The 21,719-nt window shown below is 32.8% G+C and overlaps 2 protein-coding genes across 4 annotated transcripts in view; one reads left to right on the forward strand and one right to left on the reverse strand.

Annotated features, from left to right (window-relative positions):
- The window catches only part of LOC119633083 (rhophilin-2), a 112,268-nt gene that overhangs the window by 36,896 nt on the left and 53,653 nt on the right, over positions 1 to 21,719 (forward strand). The window lies entirely within an intron of this gene.
- LOC119633099 (putative odorant-binding protein A10) lies at positions 18,257 to 19,771 on the reverse strand. 2 transcript variants are annotated; one of them, XM_038026333.1, is made up of 2 exons: positions 18,793 to 19,771; positions 18,257 to 18,645 (listed from the first exon to the last, which is right to left on the reverse strand). In XM_038026333.1, exons 1-2 carry the CDS (start codon positions 19,082 to 19,084, stop codon positions 18,401 to 18,403), a joined length of 537 nt encoding a protein of 178 aa, XP_037882261.1. In that variant the 5' UTR covers positions 19,085 to 19,771; the 3' UTR covers positions 18,257 to 18,400. The 2 variants fall into 2 exon arrangements, with proteins under 2 accessions (XP_037882261.1, XP_037882271.1); XM_038026343.1 differs by having other exon boundaries at positions 18,257 to 18,661; positions 18,793 to 19,757.

Raw genomic sequence — 21,719 nt, forward strand, 5'->3', positions numbered from 1 at the left:
CTGTTGTAATCGTTTTTCTTTTTGGTAGGCATTGATGATTCCAAATAAGTTGCGAAAACATGCGAATGTTTATCTCTACATTTGCTTAGTACAATACATTAACAACAACAATAACAACTTAACATGTAGCCGCAAAACTTTCTCTTAAATGCTATAAAAAAAAAGATGAAAAAAAACTCATCAATAGTATTTAAAAGTAATAAACAAAGAAACAAACAAACAAGTTGTCTGACTATTAGATAAAACAACTCAGGTGTTTTAAGTGCGAGTTAACTTTTTAATATCGCTGCTGTGCTATGGTATTTCATGATGATGATGATGATGATGATGATGATGATGATGATGGTGATGATGGTCATGTCTGTATAAAAAAGTTTCAGGTATGCAGACGTATGTAAACGTCTGATTATCGTGACTATTATTAAATGTGTACAACGCATATACGTATCTACACATAGAGTTATTGACCAATTATTGCCTCATTATAATGCTAATACAGGTGCTTATAAAAAAAGCGTATAGTTAGGTGAAAAAATTAACTCATGTTTTTTGTTCCTTTTGTTTTTGAGTAAAACGTCCACTATTTTTTTTTTTTTTTTTTTTTTTTTAATAAAACTTCTTAGTTAGACTTTAGTTACATTAGAAATCAATTTTTAAGAATTAATTTTCAACAGAGAGAGAGAGAACTAGTTTAACTGGAAGTTATTAAGAACATTTGCCTAAAACTTCCTTTTATCGCCTCGCTATTGGCACTAATGGAATATAATAAACTGCAATAAATTACAAGATTACCTCAATCAACTCCAGCTGTAATTTCTAACGAAATAACTAAAATAAGAGTCAAATTAAAGGATATTTAGGTCAATTAGTAACTAAACTCAATTGGCGATGCAACTGAACGTTTTATTTTTATTTTTGTCTTTTTTTTCTTCTCTTTATACATCTTTGGACACCGCGTTCGCTGTAGTAGTGGATAGCAAGAAAAGATTTTTCCACATTTCATGTTGCTCTTACCAAACGACCAAGCTGTCGTTTTAAGTTTAGCGAAGATTTCACTAACGCAATAACAAATTTTTCGCCATTTAACTTTGTTATGCCGTCAAGTTAGCCAAGAAACTATCAAATAGGAATCTTTACAGCCAGAGATTCTCAATCTTTAACAATGTCGTTGAACACCTAACCCTTTCATTAAAGAAAATAGAAAGCGCTTTACACAATTGAGATCACATTTTCGATTGTTTTCCAAAAAAAAAAAAAAAATTTTTTACAATTTGGAGAAATTATTCTAACATGTCATTGTTAATTCTATGTATATATATGCATAGTTTTTAAATATGACCCATCAGCTGGGAATACGTGTGACACAGTGATGGCCAGAAAGGAGTGAGAAAGAAGAGAAAGGAAAGGAAAGGAAAGGAAAGGTAGGGGAAGTGGCTACAATGGCCTAGGGGGTATCGTAAGCCATATCGGTATGCGTTCTGCCTTCACCGAGCACTCACTGCTGCTATACCAAGTATACTCTACGGCACTGATCCGGTGACCGTGATTCTTAACAAGATTCTTAAAAGTGCATAGCTTCTTACAACCTGCACAGGCTTAAACATTCCCTTGCCTATGTGGTAGCATATTTTGTGAACTAATACAACAGCATAGAGAATCGAATACGTAGTTTTAACGTAAGAAGTAAGAAGTGCATGGACAGATGTAAGACGGACAGCGGGACAGATAAGCTAAGATTGATTCTAAAATTGATTCCGTATAGATCGGAAGAATAAAAGATGGGTATATCTCAAGGCCTTTCTGGGCGTTACAACCGTCCGCCCAAAATTAATATATCCTGTATCACAAGTGTATCATGATAGTGTGTATGTAATGATAATCTAGAAATTAAATCGGTTCACATATAACCGACTTTTTCCTAATTATCGAAACTCGGTTTTTCTTTTTTTCTCCTCTCACTAGTCTCTTTTTAATCCCTTGGTAAACATATTCCCCCATATGGTTAACTCTGTGCTGGCAGACGAAAGGAAAGTTTGTGAAACCTTGCCTCATATACGAACAACTAAATATAGATATCTCGAAGCATAGATTTGAATGACATTAACAAGTAGAGAACCTGTGGACTTGGGAGGGAAAAATGTTAGCGAATCAATTGCAAGAAATAGTTTAATTGACGCGTGAAATTATCGATACAAACACTTTGCGTGTAAGAAAATGCATTTTCTATTAAATTACTTGCGCCATTTCAATATGTTTTTATATATTTTTGTCTAAAAAAAAAAAATATATATATGCTTAGGTCTTTATGATTTTATTTATTTATTTATTTTATGTTTTGTTTTTATTTTCTTCACTTCATTTTGTTTATGAAACAGGGACACTTACATATTACAACAGCTTTCTTGTGGTTATGGAAAACACATAAACGACCGGTTGAGGCGGTTTTTTCTCTGTTTTCTTTTTTCATTTTTCTACTTTTTTTTTTTTTTTTTTTCTTAATACCAGAAATCAGCCAATCAATCTCTATTATGTAAATGTATGAAGTATGCAGTGCATAGGCAGTGCATGTAAATATACATAAAGTATTCATGTAAGATTACAGTTAAAAGAAATGTTCATAAAAATATTTGCAGATATAAGTTTTTCAGCTGTAAGCGAATATTCGTTCGCTGAAGAGAGAAAAATAATAAATATTATTAAAAAAAATGAAACAAGAAGATGTAACTTAAATAAAAAGTAAGTAAAATTAAAAATATTTAAGTGAAAGCGGTGTACTTGCTCTAGCCCTTCCACAACTTCTCATTCCGATACGCGAAGTCGTTGAGCTTTATACGAATTCTCACCTTTGATTGTTTAGTTTTTTTTTTTTTTTTTTTTTTTCTGTAGGTCTCGCAGGTAGGTTAGCAGACTCATTATGAAAATTGACATAGAAGCTAAGTAGCTTAAGCTTAATGCTTTCTGCTAATGATTTCTGCTAACAATGCACATATGGTTTTTTATGAACTGCCAATGGGGTAGAAGGTAATGTTCTCATTACCAGGGATGTATAGATTGGTTCACTAGAATTGATTACTAAATCAATGCATATTCGTTCGCAACAAGATAAGTATTTTTCGATATTTAACCAGTTAACAGTATATAATCAATAAATATGTCATGATCCGTCCATCCGTCCTTGTCGGATTTCCTCACAAAGTTTTATCATTGTAAATGTGTATTTGCGATAATAATGTATTTTAAGCAATACTTTTGCGATTTTGTCAAGTCGTTTCGTTACAATCTCATTTCTTATGACACGTACTTTGTGCTTCACAAATACACAAGTGTATCGCTAAAGAGGTCAGCGCAGTTAACTGATTGAGCTCTTAAATAACACGACCGATTAGGTAGCACTAGGCTGACCTCCTTTTTTTTTTTTTTGCTATTGTATTCCTTTGCATTCCTTTGTTTGCTAGCTAACCAAGTTGAAAATTAAAATGGATCGAGAGACATTGAAGAAGTGAAGTGCAAGATTAAACCAGGCACTCAAGAAAATGTCTTGTATACGTGGAACACGGTCATGGTCAGAAAGAAGAGGGGAAAGGGGAAAAGATTGGGAATGGCCACAGCCTAAGATTATTCTGCGCCGAATCGGTAGGTGTTATACCTTTACAGGTTGAACAATCGTTTTAACTACGACCAAAGCATTCTCTATCATGACTCTAATATGATAATTCGAATATCGTCGTCCAAAATGGATAAATGGGTAAGATTTTGTAAATCTTTTCGATTGGCGTTGCTCTGCACTATACTTCTAATGACAATCCGACTTTTTCTGCGATCATTGCAGTGCACCGCAGAGTTGCAAAGTTTCTACTCTGTGCCCTTTCTTCGGAATACACACACACGTTAAGTAAAGTTAAGCTAAATTAAGTCAAACTCATTGAGAACTTTTTGAAATATATATTCAAAATGTTACAAATGGAAGGGCAAACTTAGCATACGTATTCTATCCCTTGTTAATTGATAAGGAAAAATACCCAAATTAATTGCGTAAAAATAAACTTAAAGGTGTTTATGTTAATTTTGCCGTTGATAATTCTGTTTAGACAAGGAATAAAACAAAGTAATACATACGTAGTTTCTGTGTTCAAAAAATTATAAATAAATAAAATATGTATGTTTTATTAAGCTAAAGGTAAAATTATTTGATAAGACTCCACCTATAAGTATTTGATTTTCAAAATACTTGAACTAAATTACTCAACAAAGCGAAATCCTAAACAACGTTGTTAATCAATTTATACTTACAGTGAGGTATAGCATATGGGAAATCTCTTGCTTGATATTTGTATTTTTTTACTTAAGTTTTATCTTAAATCGTGGACCTTTTATTCCGTTATGCATTAAGAATGGTAATCTAGTTAAGAAATCATTAATAAATATTTATTCGACTCCAAAATAATACCTTAGGCATAATGCGACGTGTACAGAATAGTCGAGTAAACAAGAGTCGCAATCACCAAGTCAGCATACGCGGGTTCGCACTTTGGCACGGTAGAGAATATTTGGTCGTAGCTACGGTGTGTGATCAGTCCCTAGAGACGTATAACATTTAACGATTAAGCACGTACTCATTAAGTTGCGCGACCATTTCCTCCCTGACTTAGCTCCGTGTTATATGTATAATTAACCTGCCTTAAGTGATTGATCGTATTTGAAAAACAATCTGTTATACGCTTAGCGTATAAGGCAATCCTAGCCATTCATGAGCTCGCTGTCTCTAAACTATTTCTGCAACACATTCAACTATCATTTCTTCCTTTTCGTCGCGGAGAGGAGACTATAAAAATCGTCACGACTTTAATTGTGTCAAAGTGGCAGAAGAAGTGAAAGTCTTTAATGGCAAGAGCATAGAAAATGATGTACTTTTGGCAACACCTCTGTGCTTGAACTGATCACCACCATATACAGAGCTTCGATTCTCCAAAAGCTAGCGTACAATTCGCATACGTGGACGAAGGTTTCCAAGTTTGTCTGGGTAAGATGCTAAATGCAGACGAAAGCGCTCTCAACGCTCTTGAGTATCCATTTAATACGCGCTGCGTTACTCTTATCTATAGGTATTTCTGTGGCAAGAATACGGCTTACCATTGAAGTCCTTCAATAGAACCATTTTGATTTCTTAGTGACTTGAATTGTTTGTCAAGGAACTGTTTTTGTACCGCGACTGGCCGTTCTTTAACCACGCGGGCCGCTTTCAAAACAATCCGTCGATACACAAGTCTTTCACAGTATTCCTTATTTTGGTTACGTATACGACAAAGGTACAGTAATATGAGTCCCTCCGTCCGCCCCTTCTCTACCTACAATCCCTGCTATTGTTATACGCAATAAGAATTTTTCGGAACGATTAGTGAGGAAACATTTACGTTTTGTTTTCTTCTTTTTTTTTTTTTACATATTATACAATGGAAAACTACTTACTAACATAATTAAAATAAAAGCGCGTTGCATTCATTTATTGTGGCAACATTGTAAATCGCGAAACAAATATCGATATTATGGTAGCGGCTGCATTGCAGCTGGTATATCAATAAAATTGTTTAAATACCATTCTGTCATAAATAACGTTTTGTAATTTTTTTTTTTTTTTTTTTCATAATTAGTTTGTAAATATATTCACAAATCTCAAATAACCGAGAAGAAAAAAATGCTGAAATTTTTGTAAAATTATTTTCTGGTTTCTTCGGGTAGTCGTGAACACTATTACGAAAAATGATGAATGCCAAGTATCAGTTTTCTATATCAATTTTAATGGGTTCACAATTCACATCTGCTAACAGTTACGGCTAAATCGATTCCAAATTACATGTCACAACAAAAATTTTCATTGTCTTCGTAAATACACACGATACTTGAAATGCAAACTTTTCCATTGTTTTACGAAAACAAAAGCGGCGCCACTAAATCAACTTTAACTTGTAATAAAGTAATCGTCAAAGTGTCATGAAATTTTGATACATTTCGCTTATGGATTAGTTCTATCTAAAAATCATACGGATTCGTCAATAGTCATCCTACATCTATATGTGATCCTACATCCTTATTGAATGATATTGAATGAGTATTGCGTCATTGTTTCAAAGGGAAGAACTAATATCAGGATCTTGAACCCAAAACGCGTCAATTTATCAACATCTATCGAAAGACATCTCAATTATTGTATCTTACCGTTAGACGGACAGACAAGCTTAAATCGAGTCAGGTGAGTTCATTACGAGTTATTTTTTGAATGTTGCATATATCTGCAAAAACTTAATATACCTTTTTACTACAAGTGGTGTAGGGTATAATAAACCATTCAAGTGAATTTAATATTAAATTATCATTATATAGGATACGTTCGACGATCAGTTAATATTGACTTGAGAATACAAAAAAAAAAAAAAAGAAAATGATGACAGCAAACAATTGTAAAAATACAAAAAAACAAAAAAGTTAGCGAAAAATAAAAAAAAATAATAATAATAAAAATGCCAGATAACCAGTTCTTTTAGAAAATATTTACAAAACACTTGGAATAGCTTGACATTTGGTAAAGCACATATACGAAAACAATGACAACAAAAACAATAATAGTAAATAATAGAAAACAACCTTCAGCATAAATATCTATAAACGCCGCATCGAAAAGCGCAAAATATGCTATTTAATAAATACTTGTAAAGAAAAAAAAAAAAAAACAACAACAATAATAATAATAATAATAAAAAATTGAACACAAAACACTTGTGATGACAAAATTTTAAATGAAATTTCGTAGCTGGACATATGCATATAATTAAATATATTTTCAGATGTGAACACTTTTATATTTTTAATCGAATGTTTGCCGCAATGCTGCGTCTTCAGTAATTACGAAAAACAATATATTTCAAGAATATATTTCTCAGCTCTTCGATCCATCTATGATCGAATCGCTCTTGATTGCAACTTGACTGAAAAAAGAATCAAGTAAACCTTACTGCTTACAATTCCAGACAAAAGAAAAAATAAAAAAAAATTTTAAATCCCATTCTAGTCCGTTACCAATAAACAATCTTTCTTAAACAGAAATACGTGATTGGATTCGATTTAGGCCATACTTTATAACATGCAACACTACCTTGTATACAACATACAATAACTGATTAAGACGATTATGTAGAGATTCTTCATTCGATTTGTCGATTTTATATCGAATGAATTTCAAATTGTCTTCTGTAGGTAATTATCTTAAGGCCATTCCGCTGTATGTATGTAAGGATCTTTTAATAAGTGGGTATAGAGATATGTGGCCGGATAGAGCTGATTGGCAAACTAAAAGCAGAGATCGATCCTATTAAGGAAACATGTAACGTCAAGCTTAAGCTAAATTGATATTTCTACAAATCTACAATTCCTACAATACGCCCATAAATTATGGATACGGTGAAATCCCTGGGTCTTTTGAAAATTGGATGGAATAATTTATTGAATCGCCTCCCATAAAACTGCTCCAATGAGCAAAGCTAACCTTTCAAAAAAGTTGAATTTTTTATATTTTACAATGAATATTAGACGATCAAGTTGACATTCGGTTATCTATGGAACACTCCTCTCTTCTCATAAAAAAAACCCTACGCCAAAGTTTTAGTGCATTATGACGAAAATAGATGAAGAATAATAAATAAATAAGTTTTTGCTCAAATGGTAGTCGACTCCCCTGTTAGGGCCGTTAGCATTAATGCGTAGGACCGCTACTGAGTTACATTGCCGATATTGATTCAATGATTGTGATAGCAACATTACCTAAAAACATCGTAACTTTGGTGTAGCTATCATTAGTGAAGTTGTATGCAGAGCATGGGGAACTTCTATATCTCGGTAATGTATAGACGCGTCGACAATGGCCGCCTTTCTCTTAATTGACACTGAAATCACCCTTGAAAAGCTTATGCGAACGTTCGCTCATAACGTTGAAGTAAGGCGAAAAAGATGCGCAATTGTGAGGAACGGTGCCATAAACATCGCTAATATCGACAGTCAAGTATTTAAGAAAGGGACATAGTGTACTCAATTCTCCATACAATGTAATATTTCGAGATTGTAGTATGGATAACTCAATGTTTTCTCTAATTAGTTTTTATAAGCTGCAAGATAATTTTTGAATATTTTAATTCTCCAAAGCTATAGATAAAGTTGTGATGGTTTAGGCGTAACGAACGGAGAAACATAAATAATTCTGGGCAAATGTTTGATAGGGGACGGACAATAAAAATAAATATCAGCCATTGGACATGAAATGGACGAATATTTTAATGGTATAATGGTATGTAGTAGTCAGTTCCGCAACTAAATAAGGAATTTTCTTAGGCTCAGTAAAGAAATAGAACTTGAAGGGTCGACCTTGTTTCGCCGTAATGCTTTTTTTAGATATTAAATGTTTTAGATAAAAGATAATAATTTTTTTTGAGTAAATTTTACTTTTCTGCTAACCCACTGTTTTATGAAAAATTTATGCGAAATTTCTCTTTTTAGGTTAAGGTTAAAGATTACAAAAAACAATGAGAAATATAAAATTTTATAAATTAAAGCTTAATTATAATATTAAAAGGTATAACAAATTTAAAATGGGACGAGTAAAAGCGAAGCTACATTAAGCGCACATTGGACTCACTTCACAGCAAACATGTCTATGAAATTCGCAAACTTCCTTTTTTATATACAGGCATAAGCAATAAGGAACATTTTAATATAAATATGAACGTTTTGCCCCTGATCTAAGAAAATGCTGTCTACAAGAATGAACTTTGTCATGAAATAAATATTTTGTGTGGTTAAAAATTCAAAAACTAAGCCAAGATCGTGGTGCTGCCACACAACCGCCAAACAATTGATATTTTTCTTCCTTTCGAGATTTTAGAGATAAAAATTTTCAATTTTGCTTTAAGTTTTTCTGTAGCAAAATATGATTCCAATTACATACAAGGCATAAAGCATGCGAAAGTTCAAATTCAAATTCAATTGGCAAAGACGGTTACCAACTCTCTGTAAAAGCCCTAACAAGGCTTTTTAAAGGAATTACGATCATGAAGAATACCTACATGAGAATACCTTCAAAACAAACTGGACGAAGTCAAATGATGTTTTTCGGAACTATTCTTATCAAATTTTCGAAATATGGCTTGTAAACGTATACAGGCTATGCGAAAGTGGTCATATTTTAGACTGTAGTGCGCCAAAATCAAAAAACTCCACCGATATTCACCTGCATTATGTGAGTCTATAGGAATTTGCTATTTAATCTATTCTTAATCGACTTAGTCCTTGAGCTATAATATGTCAGACTAGCAAATACGATTAAAACGAACTTACATTGCTCGTATTTATATACAAAAAGATGAGGACCTGTCTCAAGTCCCAATAGCTTAATATACCCTCACTACCGCATATATAAGTTTGATCAAGATCAGACTTGTTTAAAAAATATTCGTAGCAGGAGCAAAAATTATTCGATTAATAAAAAGACAACACATGGTTAAGTCAGCTTGAGTGCTATGAGTTTAAAAAAAATTCGATGACAATTAAAAACTAAGTAATTAATTGCCAGGGAGGCAGTACAGTTGAACGAGTTATTGATAGACATGTAGGGTTTAATTTGACCCAAAATTTTTCATTTATGAAAATATATCAGGCTTCATGAGAACTATTTCGCCCAACAACAGTACAAATTGTAAGCTGACACGCAACATACGCACATTCGTATGCTTGGATGGCGTGGATGTGCAAAAATAAATTGCATTTCCATTGAAGTTAAGCTAAAGAGTTGCTTTCTTAAGTAATAAAATTAGCCTAAAGTGATTTATTTATTTATTTATTTATTTATTTTGTATCGCTAATGTATATTGCAAATTGATTACAGTTGCATGCGTTTACAATTGGTCATTTCTAATCCTATTAGCAGTGGGTATCAAAATTAAACCCTAGCTTTGACATGAATACACATTTACATAGACTAATTGTTCGTTTCATTTGTCTTTACACACTTTTAATGTTGCGTAAATTTTGCTTTATGTCTTTATTTATTTATTTCTTTTTTTACTTTATCTTTATTTTTTCATTCTTTCAGAGGCGCAGACCTACTCATTGCAAACAATTGAAAGAAAATTGCATATGACAGGTGTGAATTTTGCCAGCGAAACATGTTGCTTTAGATTTGTTTTGGTTGGCAGTTTTTGCTCTTTCAATTCTTTTTTTTTCTCCCTTTCGCGTTTAGCAAGAGCATACAAAATTTGTCATTTGCTTGTTAAAGTATTTCATATATTAAAGGAATTTGGGTCAAGTACATTATATACATATATTCAAATGAGTATATAAAGTAAAGTATTGCCATAGCGAACGCATACGCAGCCGTTCTCAATAGTAGATGAAAAAGAACTGAGAAAGCTGTTTAATATTCGATTTAGAGTGGGCACATAACCTCTATACACTCAAGCTAAGAATTCTTGTGCCTTATCCACCCACTTACGGCACAGCGAATATCTGCGCCTAATTATTATTAAGGATCAATTTTTGGATAAGAAATATTGCGCTCTATGAGTGTGCCTTCTTCATAAGAAACTTTATATAGAAGTCTTATAGGGGACTTGAATTGAATGAGACAATTAGTTTTTACGTCAAGTAGTTGACCAATTGATCAATTTTCGTCATGTCAATGGTAAAAACTAGAGTTTCTTTATATAGGGAATGTTCCGTTTCAATCCATTTTCAATAGCTTTCAACGAAAACTAGTCAATGCACTAAATTTGATCAAAATATTTTAGAGCAATTACGGGCAAAGATCAGACGGATGAACGGACATACATGCAAGCGGTCATGTTTGAATCGATTAGAAAATGATTCGAAATTGCTCGGTATAATAGCATGTGGATCTATGTTAAGTTTTTCTATGTCTTAATATACCATGTACCGCAAGTGATGTAGGGTATAATTAATACAAATGTATTTAAATTTGATGGCATTGCACATGACGGTGAATATCTATGCTAAGAAGATGAAAAGATGTGGTATCACTTTTTTTCTTGCGAGAACGAATCGTCCATTAAAGGACTGATGTGTTCTATGGTTAGCGATAGGTTAACGAAACTGAGCAAAATTAAAATCTTCAATCAAAACTTGTCTTCATTACCTTTCATTAATTGGGCGTGAAAACTTGAACAAACAAAAATGTTGCCGAAATTCGAACACCGCACGATTACATCTCCAGAGGAATGCCTGTCGCAAGTGTTCCTTAATTAGCGCAGTCAGGAAAATTACATGTAAAATAAATTTTATGAGCATTGTTTGGTTGTTTGTGGTCCTTTTCTTATGATTGATTTTGTTGGGTTCTACAGATATCGCGTCTTACTTTGGGTTGATTAAACGCGTAATTCGCAGGGCGTAGAGAGTGATTGAAGTCAATGAAATTACACTCATAAAATGTCTTTATTTGTCTATGACAGGAAAGACTCTCGACTTGACTGATAAAGAGACATAAGTCATAAGCGATGAGGAGGCCATCAGCCGTTACATAGCTCATAAACATTTACATTCATTTCTCGACCCTATTAAGTAAATTGAGATGTAAGGTAAATGTATCAAATTATGCCTGAACTGGATCAGATTTCGAAACAAGGTTATCGCTGCGATTCAGTTAACGAATATTAAAATTTTCTTTTAATTTATTTTATTTATTTTTTTATGTCTTTTTTTTCTTTTCATTACCTTTTACATATTTCCATTGTCGAGATAAAGACAAGAAAGCAAAAAGAAAAAACCGAACGTATTGTTTCAAAAGGAAGCATACAACGTTAATTGGCAGAAAATAAGAGGAAAATAAAACTAATTCTCATAAATTTGTACGAGGAGTAAGTAAACCACTATTACAATATACGAAAAAGTTTCGTTACACTGCTGTGACGAATTGTTAAATGATAAACATGTTGAAAATTTATTAAAAAAAAAAAAAAAAGAAAAGAGAACGTCTTACTTGAGTGATGATAAATTACTATAGTTTCATTTTTTTTTTTTTTTTTTTTTTTTTTTTTTTTTGTAGTAACAGTTTTCCTTAACATTTTTTATTTTTTTCAAGGTAAACCTAAAATACATGTTAATACAGGTTTTTTGCACTTGAATATGTAAAGTATAAGATAAGAAGAAAAACTAAACTAAGTTGCAAACCGTTAACATGCCTACTTCCGGTTTTTATTTATTTATTTATTTATTTATATATTTTTTTTTTTTGCTGAGACATATACTCCATTAAGATTCATTATGAACCGACGCCAGTCTACTGACTGCATCTATTCATTTCAAGTAGTTTTCGAAGCCTACAATTATTTAATGAATTTACTGCTTTGTCTGATCAACTAATAATGATTTTTTTTTTTTTTTTTTTGGTGTAAAGGTAACATTTTACAACAGAAGAAAATTCTGCGAGAATAGTATTGCAAAGTAAGTGAGTGGAGAGACATAAGCAAAAATATAAACCATATGCGAATTGGAATGAATTATGAATATGCAGGCTGTACAATAATATATGAAGAAAACGGTTTATGATATTTGAATTTATAATAATTATCTATAAACACTGTTACTTTTGATAAGCGCACTACAGTGTGACTTGATAGTGTCAATAATGCCATGAACATTTTACTTGACCTAATAGATATGTTCATATTAACGACGATGTTTAAGTATTATATTAAGTTAAGTGCATATTAAGTTTGATGGGTAAACTGGCATTCAATTTCAACTGATTTCTTTAACGACAATTTCATTTTATTTAGTATTTCACGTACTATTTAATCCATCGTTAATTAACATACAGAAAACTATCAATTAACTTAAAACCTTATAACAAAGGTTTGCATGAGCTTCATATAGGACTTTTTGCAGATGTGGTAACTGCTGGTGCTGCCTGTTATCACTTTGTCTGAATGGTTAGTTAATTGATTGATTGATTTTCAATAGAGTAAAATATACCAGGTCAATAAGGGCAGCGGGAAAAATTTAAATTTCTTCATTTTTTTAATAGACAATAGTCTGGAGTGACGTACGCGAGAAAATTATCCATTCCTTGATTTTAAAAAATTATATTTTATTCTTAATTGAAAAGTTTATACCAACACAGGAAGTTATTTGCAATTTTTATAATTTTTTTCAATCGCTTTTGTTAACAAGAGTCTTATGTCTACTTAAAGTTATGCAAAAGGGCGCTCTGTCATTTTATGTAACTGTTATAATGTTGCCGTTACTTTTAAGAACTTGTCTATGTTTTTCGAAATCTCAACCTTTTTTTTTCATTTTGCACAAATGCGTTAAGTCTTGTTAAAAATGTTGATTCATTTAAAATACTAGAGATTTTATTATAAGGTTTCATATATATATATATATATATATATATATATGTATATATAATACGGGCAAGCGTGGATATGTAGAGGATATATATATATATATATATATATATATATATTGAGCAGTCATGTACCTTTCTATTTCATGACTTACCTGTAGTTAGTTATTGCCCATATTACCATCTCGCTCTTTCTCGTGTTCTCGCTTTCTCTTTGCGAAATAATAACATAACCTCTGTCGGCTTGTCTTATGCGAAAAGGTAGGCAGAAAAGCAAAATTCGTGAAATCTACTTTAGAGAATGTTGTTATAATTTTTGTTAACTCATCAAGTCATGTTCGCTTCGGTTTGGTTTGTTTTCTTTGCACTGTAACCGTAACCATATATATAAAGGAAATGTATATTTGTTGACTTGAAAATGCATATACATATACATGTTGTTTTGTTATGTGTGTCTTTCTACGTCTGCTGTATGATGTTAGAATAATTTTTGAAAAGAGTTAACTGTCCTGTATCCGCCAACGTGTGCGTTATTTATGAGGGTGCTATGAACTTTTGTCGACAAAGAAAAATTATTATTGAACATAAGCAGCAAATGAACAACTGAGGAGTGGAAATGTTCTTCGATTCCTTCTATAATGTCTTTTGTTTTCTTTTTTTTCTTCATTATTCAGTATTATTTAAAAGATATATTATCAGGACAAAAGTGGTTCATAAGATTTTTTTCCTATAAATACTCTAATATCCAGAACGAAGAGGTTCAAAGCACTATTTCTATTGACTTGCAGTTACATTACAGATGACAACGTTGCCGCTGATTGGCGTTAGGATAATAAATATAATAATGTACTTGGATTATCTCTGCTATATAAACACAGTTTTATATAAAGGGAATTAATAGCAATATTGACGAAAAGAGCAACAACAAAAAAAGAAAACAATATAATGCTTATATATAACATAACACGCAATATGTGCAAATCTGACACGGATTAATCAGGTTTCTCATACCCATAGTTCATTCGTAATGAGTGCTGATTATTTAAAAGAGAAATTACTATGGTGGACCATGATCCATCACTAAATATCCTACACGACCCTACAGTTATTCATATAACGAACTTTCAAAATAAACTTTGGATAAGAAAAGTGGTTGATAAACTCGTCCGATCATCATTAATCACTAGTATTCGTTCTTGGGCCAAATTGCATAAAAACATTTCCAAAAATTGCGGCCTATTGCGATTGTGCGCGAAAAGCATGACGGATAGACGAACAGAAGGACCGACAAGGTTAGACTTAATAAATGATAGATCATCCCAAGTCCTCATAGGAGACAGAATGCAAATTTTAGTTGATTGATCCGCTAATTATGTAACTTAAAGAATAGCCCAAAGATTCATCTCACCAGGGCTAACAAAAGGACACTTTGCATAGACAACATATGATCATTGAAAAAATGGAATGATGCACTAAGTAACTACGATTAGCAGAAACATCCATAATGAAGGATTAATAGCTACGAGGTGAATACAGGTTTTTCACTGGTTGCTTATCGATTTGTAATTCGCCCTATGTGGCGAAGATGTATTTATACCAAAGTGTTCACACATAACCATGCCTCCGTCCGTCCGTCCGTACGTTGCTGCCGCTTTCAAAGTAGCTCGCAAAATTCCAAACCGACTTCAAAACTTTTATCAATTTTAAAAATAGGCGTGGTCTATCTTTAAAAATATCGAGCAAAACACCAAAATATATAGTGTGTATTAATGGACTACCACTTACCGCAGCCATAGATAACATATATTATGCATTTTTATTAGTTTCCAATAAAATTGAAAACTCACAAAAAAAAGATAATTTTTTTTATTGAAATTTTTACAAATAAAATAATATCGAAAAAATTTTAATAAAATATTTTTAGTATTTATAGCCTTTGCTGCAAAATAAAAAGTCTTTGATTAACTGGAAAAATTTAACATACACAAGACAATTAATTACATATAAGCAAACATTGGCTCAAAGTATATGTAGAGCTGAATGCCTCGTATTTTTAGGTTACATAACTGTCAAGTCTTGATTTCTTACTTTTATAACGGTCCAGTTAAGAAAAATTCAAAACATAAAGTCGGGCGAGTACATGTGAATTAAGACCAATTGTAAAAGCGAGCTAAGCAGAAAATATAGTAAGAAAAGAGAGAAAAAAAATTTTGTTAAATATTTCTTTTTTTGTTAAATGAAAACAGGTTATCGGTTACGTTTATTTTTGGAATATTGATTACATCGTCTGGCTTAAAAAAAAAAAAAAAAAAAAAAAAAATTGAAATGTATAACGTGCCCGTTTACCAACCAACAAGTGTATGCAAGACATATTTTTCTTACATCTTACAACAAAAACAATAACAACAAGCTAGGAAAACAAAATATGCGTAGAAATACCAAAAACGATGAAAAATTTAAGAAACATTACGTGATAACGTGTTATACGAGTAATTCGCAGTTAAAAAAAAAGAAAATTTATACTTAAAAAAAAAAAAAAATTAGCAAAAGAGTTAAAAATAAAACTAGAACTCAATACAACCCACCACCGGCCAAACAGTCACTCTATATCTACGCATTAGCACCGATTCAATGTTTAAACGCAAGTAAAACTAGATTTTTTTTTTTTTTTTGTTTGCTAAAATTATATAGAAATCTACGATTATTTATGTCGACATTACGTACTTTTAGGCCATAAATTTTAAAAGATTGTCCACTTATCTATATGTGTATGTGTATGATTGCTTGAATTCAAGCGACCCCTACAGGGACACGTAATGTATTTTGAAGTGATCGTTGATTTTCTATGAAAACCTCAACATGTGACAATAATAAAACATTTGTGATGCGTACCTATATAGAAGCGTTTGTGTGTAGGTTTTTATCATGTATAAATGAAAGAAACCCACAAGGTAATTAAACATCGTTTTGATAAAAAATATGTGGTGAACCATTCAGTTCACATTCCGATAAAAAATAACTTAAAATAAAAATACTATTTTTAAAATCGAAAACGATTTCAGATTTGCATTGACTCTAATCGTTTAAAGCTTTAGCTGTTTTTAACGTGTATGAATCCGCATTCATTGTTCTCTCTCTCTCCGCGAATATAACATACTAGGAATCCGTAATCCCAAGCGAAGCCAATAAGAGACCCGTAAGCTCTATTAAAACAGATTTTTAGATTTGGTCTTTTACATAAGCACATGTAAATGTTCAAGTCTATCCGTCAGTATGTTAGAATAAAGCTTAAAGCAAACGTGTCATTACACCCTACATCAAGGTCAGGCAAATTTTTCGTCAACAGGCCAATTTCAATCTTCATATGATGGCGAGGCCCAGAACAAGGCTCAACTACTATTACAAATATGGCATTGTGTATCAATGTCCCCGCCTTTTAATTGCATCCAAACACATTTCACAGATAATAACTGCACAGCGCACAGGTAGTGAACGCAGATACCATTCATTTGCAGCATGGCTAAGTGCGAGCAAATTGAATTCTTTGAAATTTGAAACTTGGTCGAACTTGACAACATCGCAGGTTGGAAGCGGATCGCGTGCCGCCGGTTACCCATGCCAGCCATACATTACTTGTACATTACATGGTGCAAGGTGATGTATGTGTGCGTGGTGCTTGGTGCAACGCCCAAAAGTAGTTGAAATAGATTCAGATCATTTGCCACTGATCGATTTAGAATCACTCAAGAGTCAATTTCTGAATCCATATAAGCTTGTCTGTCGGCCTTGTCTTCCCGTGTTCAACCTATAGGACGCAATTTTTGAGATATTTATGACATGATCATCTTTCTGAACCGTTAACAAATGCAACTACTAAATAAATATTTAGCGACATATATATGTATATATCTATATATGACATTGCTCAGGCCAAGGGCATTTTAAAATGAGGGAAGCTTTTATATTTCATTGGGCCTGTATATATTGAGATCAGCAAAGTCATAAGAGCAACGAATGATGCGTTTATTGCATTTTGATTATAAGCAATTTCATCTAGAACTTTGTAAGTATTTTTCAGATCGTATTTGAAAGTAGTACGCACATAACACTATGTTTATACCGATATATACACGTATATACACATAGGTGAGATTCTAAATAGATTTCATCTGCATTTCCTTTCTTTCGTTGTTTTTTTAATATGACCCACCACTCAGGGGATGTTTCTACTCGTATAGGAGGATGTCCCTAAAGCAATGAAAAAGGGATAGACAATGGTCGCGGCTTGGTGGGTTCGTGCTCAATTAGCAAGTGCTATGCTTTTAATGGCCGATCAGTCACTGCAGATAAAATTCAGAAAACTCTTCCGCGCTGTACTTTAAACGTATCACGTACACTGAGTTGGTAGTCGCAACTCGTATTTATTCAACTATTCGGTTCCAATCTGTTGCAAGCCGCTAATAACTAATATTACTGCACTTACTGCATATTACCTAGAGCCGTTCGTTAATGACTGTGACTCTTTTACTTGTTCAGCTGTAAACCGTTCCGTCAATTTTTCTCTTAGTGTCATGTGAAATAATACTGCCCTGTTCGTAATGTATAAGCAATTACTGTACCATAAGATAATCAAAATACAATCATACCTATAATCATAAACATGATAACTAATATAACGTATACATCATTTATAGCCAAAGGATAGTTAACGCAAAGTACGTATCTGATAGCCCGGTTCAGCGGGTTTCTAAATTTTACTGTACATCAAAATGAAAATAAATAAAAATTTAAGAAAAATTCAATTTTGTCCTCCTAAAAACACACAAAGTTCGCGCTGATAAAAAAAAGCATGCATCCTTTAGGAAGTCCGCAATTATGGTTTTTTTTTAATTTCTTTGTCTATAATGATTGCATAACAATAGTAAAGTCCGAAAACATATAACACAATTAAAAGTAATAAAATTAATATATTAACGAAATTCTTTGCATTTTCCATCAACGTCAGGCCTTCGGTATGGAATCATTGTTCGCCTCAGTAGTAGTGATCGCTAAGTTTGTATCCTTGTTTTCCGCTTTCCCCGCCAAGTACGCGGTTCGATATGTCCCTGCGGGATCGTAGATTTTCTCCAAACGTTCCCAATCCTCGGGACGATTGTCGATTAAGAAATGCGTCACCTTCTCCGAACCGTATTTCTGTTTCTGGGTACATTTGGCGCAATCGGTCGCCATAGCGTCCGGTATTGTCTCTAAAATTTGCATAACCTTAAAATTTTCATTTGTTAATCGTACAACACACACAACACAAAATAGATAAAAAATAGAATATCAAAAATGTCTGAATAGAAAGTATAGTAAATAAGAAAATCTATAAGTCTATGGACATATATACATACCCTTTAACATTTTACCATCTGGTGTGCAAGGTCCGGCACCTTCTAGGCATTTAATATAATTTTTAAGTAAACGTTCTTGTCCTAATATCTCATCCAGATCGACGTTATCAAATTTATTATCGTAGCTTTGCTTGAAAGGAGCTGCCGTCGTGGCCGGAGGATGCGGTAACGATTTCACACTGTCCCAGGCAATTATTGCCGTTACAATGCAAATACCAAAGAAACGTAACATGTTGTTGATGATGAGAAACTCTTTATCTATCTGTAGTATTCGAACAAAACTTATAAGCATTTATAGTTGAGTGCAGATAGTGCTCCCGTACAGAATGCGTGTTTTTAGTTAATATTGCGAATTATTTTAATCGATTTCAACATATCATTTAAATTAGTAACAATTGTTTTAATGAAATAATCAAAAATAATTTTATAATAGACAGAGGTTTTCTGAAATACTTTGAGTTATGCTTTTAAACCTATTATCCCAGTAATATATTCATTATATTATTCTGTTTGTCAAATGAAAAAATTCTCGTTAAAAAATAATCAATATATTCTATTATCTATATGTCGACTTGTGCGTCCCCTCAACTCATAGAAGTTTCACAAAAAGAAACCTTAATCCCCATAATGGCGAACTAAATTGCGACAGATATCAGTTGCTAGCTTGAAACTTATTAAAGGGAGTTAGACTGCGTCAATTTTTCTATGAGCTATGGACGGGAAGAATCTTGTTCAGTTATTAATATTATTATACTTATACCAGGACAGTGATACTCACCATTAGCAAATAACGACCTTTTAGCTAACATGAAGGCGTATGGGTTGAAGACAGACCCCAAGGAGCCTATTGCGAAAGCATTGGTAGCAATTGTTACAGAACGCTGACTTTTCAGTCATTCTAAGCCCGTTGCTCGTTTTCAGTAAGATCAAGACTCCGCTGGATGGGTATTTTGGTGAATAGTGCAAGTTTTTGAACCGAAAGTCTTCTGTTTCTTGAAGCATTTCTTTTTAATATATAAGCGATAACAAACACTAACAATATATCAGTGCAATAGATCTTTAGGGCATCAGGTTTGATAATGCGATCTTTTTATATCAAAAGAGCTTTCGTACGGGCAACTTTTAGGTATTAGCTATCTCACGCAATTTCAATTTTCGATCTCCTTAAAGGATTATGTGCACTTCTTTCGCGGTCGCGTTTAAAATCAGCGAAACACTTCTTTACCATTCGTCTCGAGGGGACAGAATCCAAACGGTATTTTTTGTCATTTACGAAGCAATGCTTGATCAACCCATGAAATCCAGATTTGTCTGAAACTTGCAAAATAAATGTCACTAAAGGACATGTGGCTTGTAAACTAATGACGAGCATGCCATCAAATTATGACACATTTCGTGTTCACAGGGGCAGCATGTGTATGTGATTCTACGAACTTATTACGTGTCGTGGTATTAACGGTATCAAAATATGGCAACAATTGACATATTTGAACACTTTGCGTAAATATTAGGCTCTTCTGAATAAAAAAGTAAGCAATAGTAGTCTAGGAAAATACGCTTTCTTTTTTGTTTTTTTTTTGTTTTAATTTATGCGAACGAGATCCCAAAGTGGATAAACATTTGAAATTCATTTGAAATTCTTTTTAACTTTACTTTTTCTCCTTCTTTTCAGCTCTCACTATTTTTATAATCTCTTCTTATTTATTAGCAAGCATTTTATTATTTAGTTTGTTGATTTATTACCATACTACCCGCAAACTGTTGCTTATTGGACGGTACCTCTTTTCCGGCTATGAAAAAAAACGCAGCCAGCGAAACTTAGATAACACAGACTATTATTACATAATATTGTGTATATGCTTAAAAGAATTTAGAAATGTTTTATTGCTCTTATATAAGTTCTAACGTTCACTTTACAAATGTACAACACCACCACCGCTGGCACAATTTATACATATTTATACCTTACTCCATTTACTTAGCAACGGCATGTTCAGTTGAGTTGAACGTGAGCAGCATATATCGAGAAACACGTCAGACAGATTCGCTTATTTGTCTTCATCATATTAATCGATGCAAATTCAGTTTCTGCATCGACTTAATCATGTGTGTATATCTGTTTGCCCCATTTCGGTGGTAGGTTGCAAGTTTAGAGACACTTTGAAGAAACGCAATATATTTACATATTTTGCCGCAAGGACAAACGCTATGTACTTTTCAATTTATTCAACACGAAAGGAAAATAATTTTTCATATATATTATTTCTCGACAAAGATCGTTGAAAAATAATACTTTGGCATACTAAGGCTCTCAGGACATTTTTGAGAAGGTGAGCTATATAAAATGTTCTTATAAAAAAAAGGAAAGGGAAGAAGTCTTCATATGCCAATAAAACCTAATTTCTATGTACCCATTACCGAAGGATGAGAGGTATATTCATTTCGTCAAAACCTTTGTAACATGTAGAAGAAAGCTTCAGAGACCCCTTACAGTATATATATTCTCGGTCGATATAAAATTCTAAACCTATTTAAGCATGTCTCTCGGTCTGTGTGCCCGTCTGCAACAATCGTCTCTAAATTTGCAGAAGGATTGGAATTTCTTGCACGCAGACTCGTACAGTACAACAGTTGGGAATCAAATAAAAGGACAAGGAAAATAGAATGTGGTGTGAGTAGAGCTAGGCGTTGCGATGTGGTGAATTAATTTTTTCTTCACATTCCCGTCGATATGGGTGTTAAAGAAAAGGACTTGTAGGCCACTTTTTTAGGATAAGGGTAATGGGTGTAGGAGACTCGACCACGGCCAAATATAATTTTTTTACCTTGTATTCAATATTCATAATGAAAAGTCATCGAAAACAGAGATTCGATAGATCGACTTGCAAGGTAAAACTTTAGACCACATAGGTCTAGTTGTTGAACGA

The sequence above is a fragment of the Glossina fuscipes genome, unplaced genomic scaffold, assembly GCF_014805625.2.
Source record: "Glossina fuscipes isolate IAEA_lab_2018 unplaced genomic scaffold, Yale_Gfus_2 0, whole genome shotgun sequence".
NCBI lineage: Eukaryota > Metazoa > Arthropoda > Insecta > Diptera > Glossinidae > Glossina > Glossina fuscipes.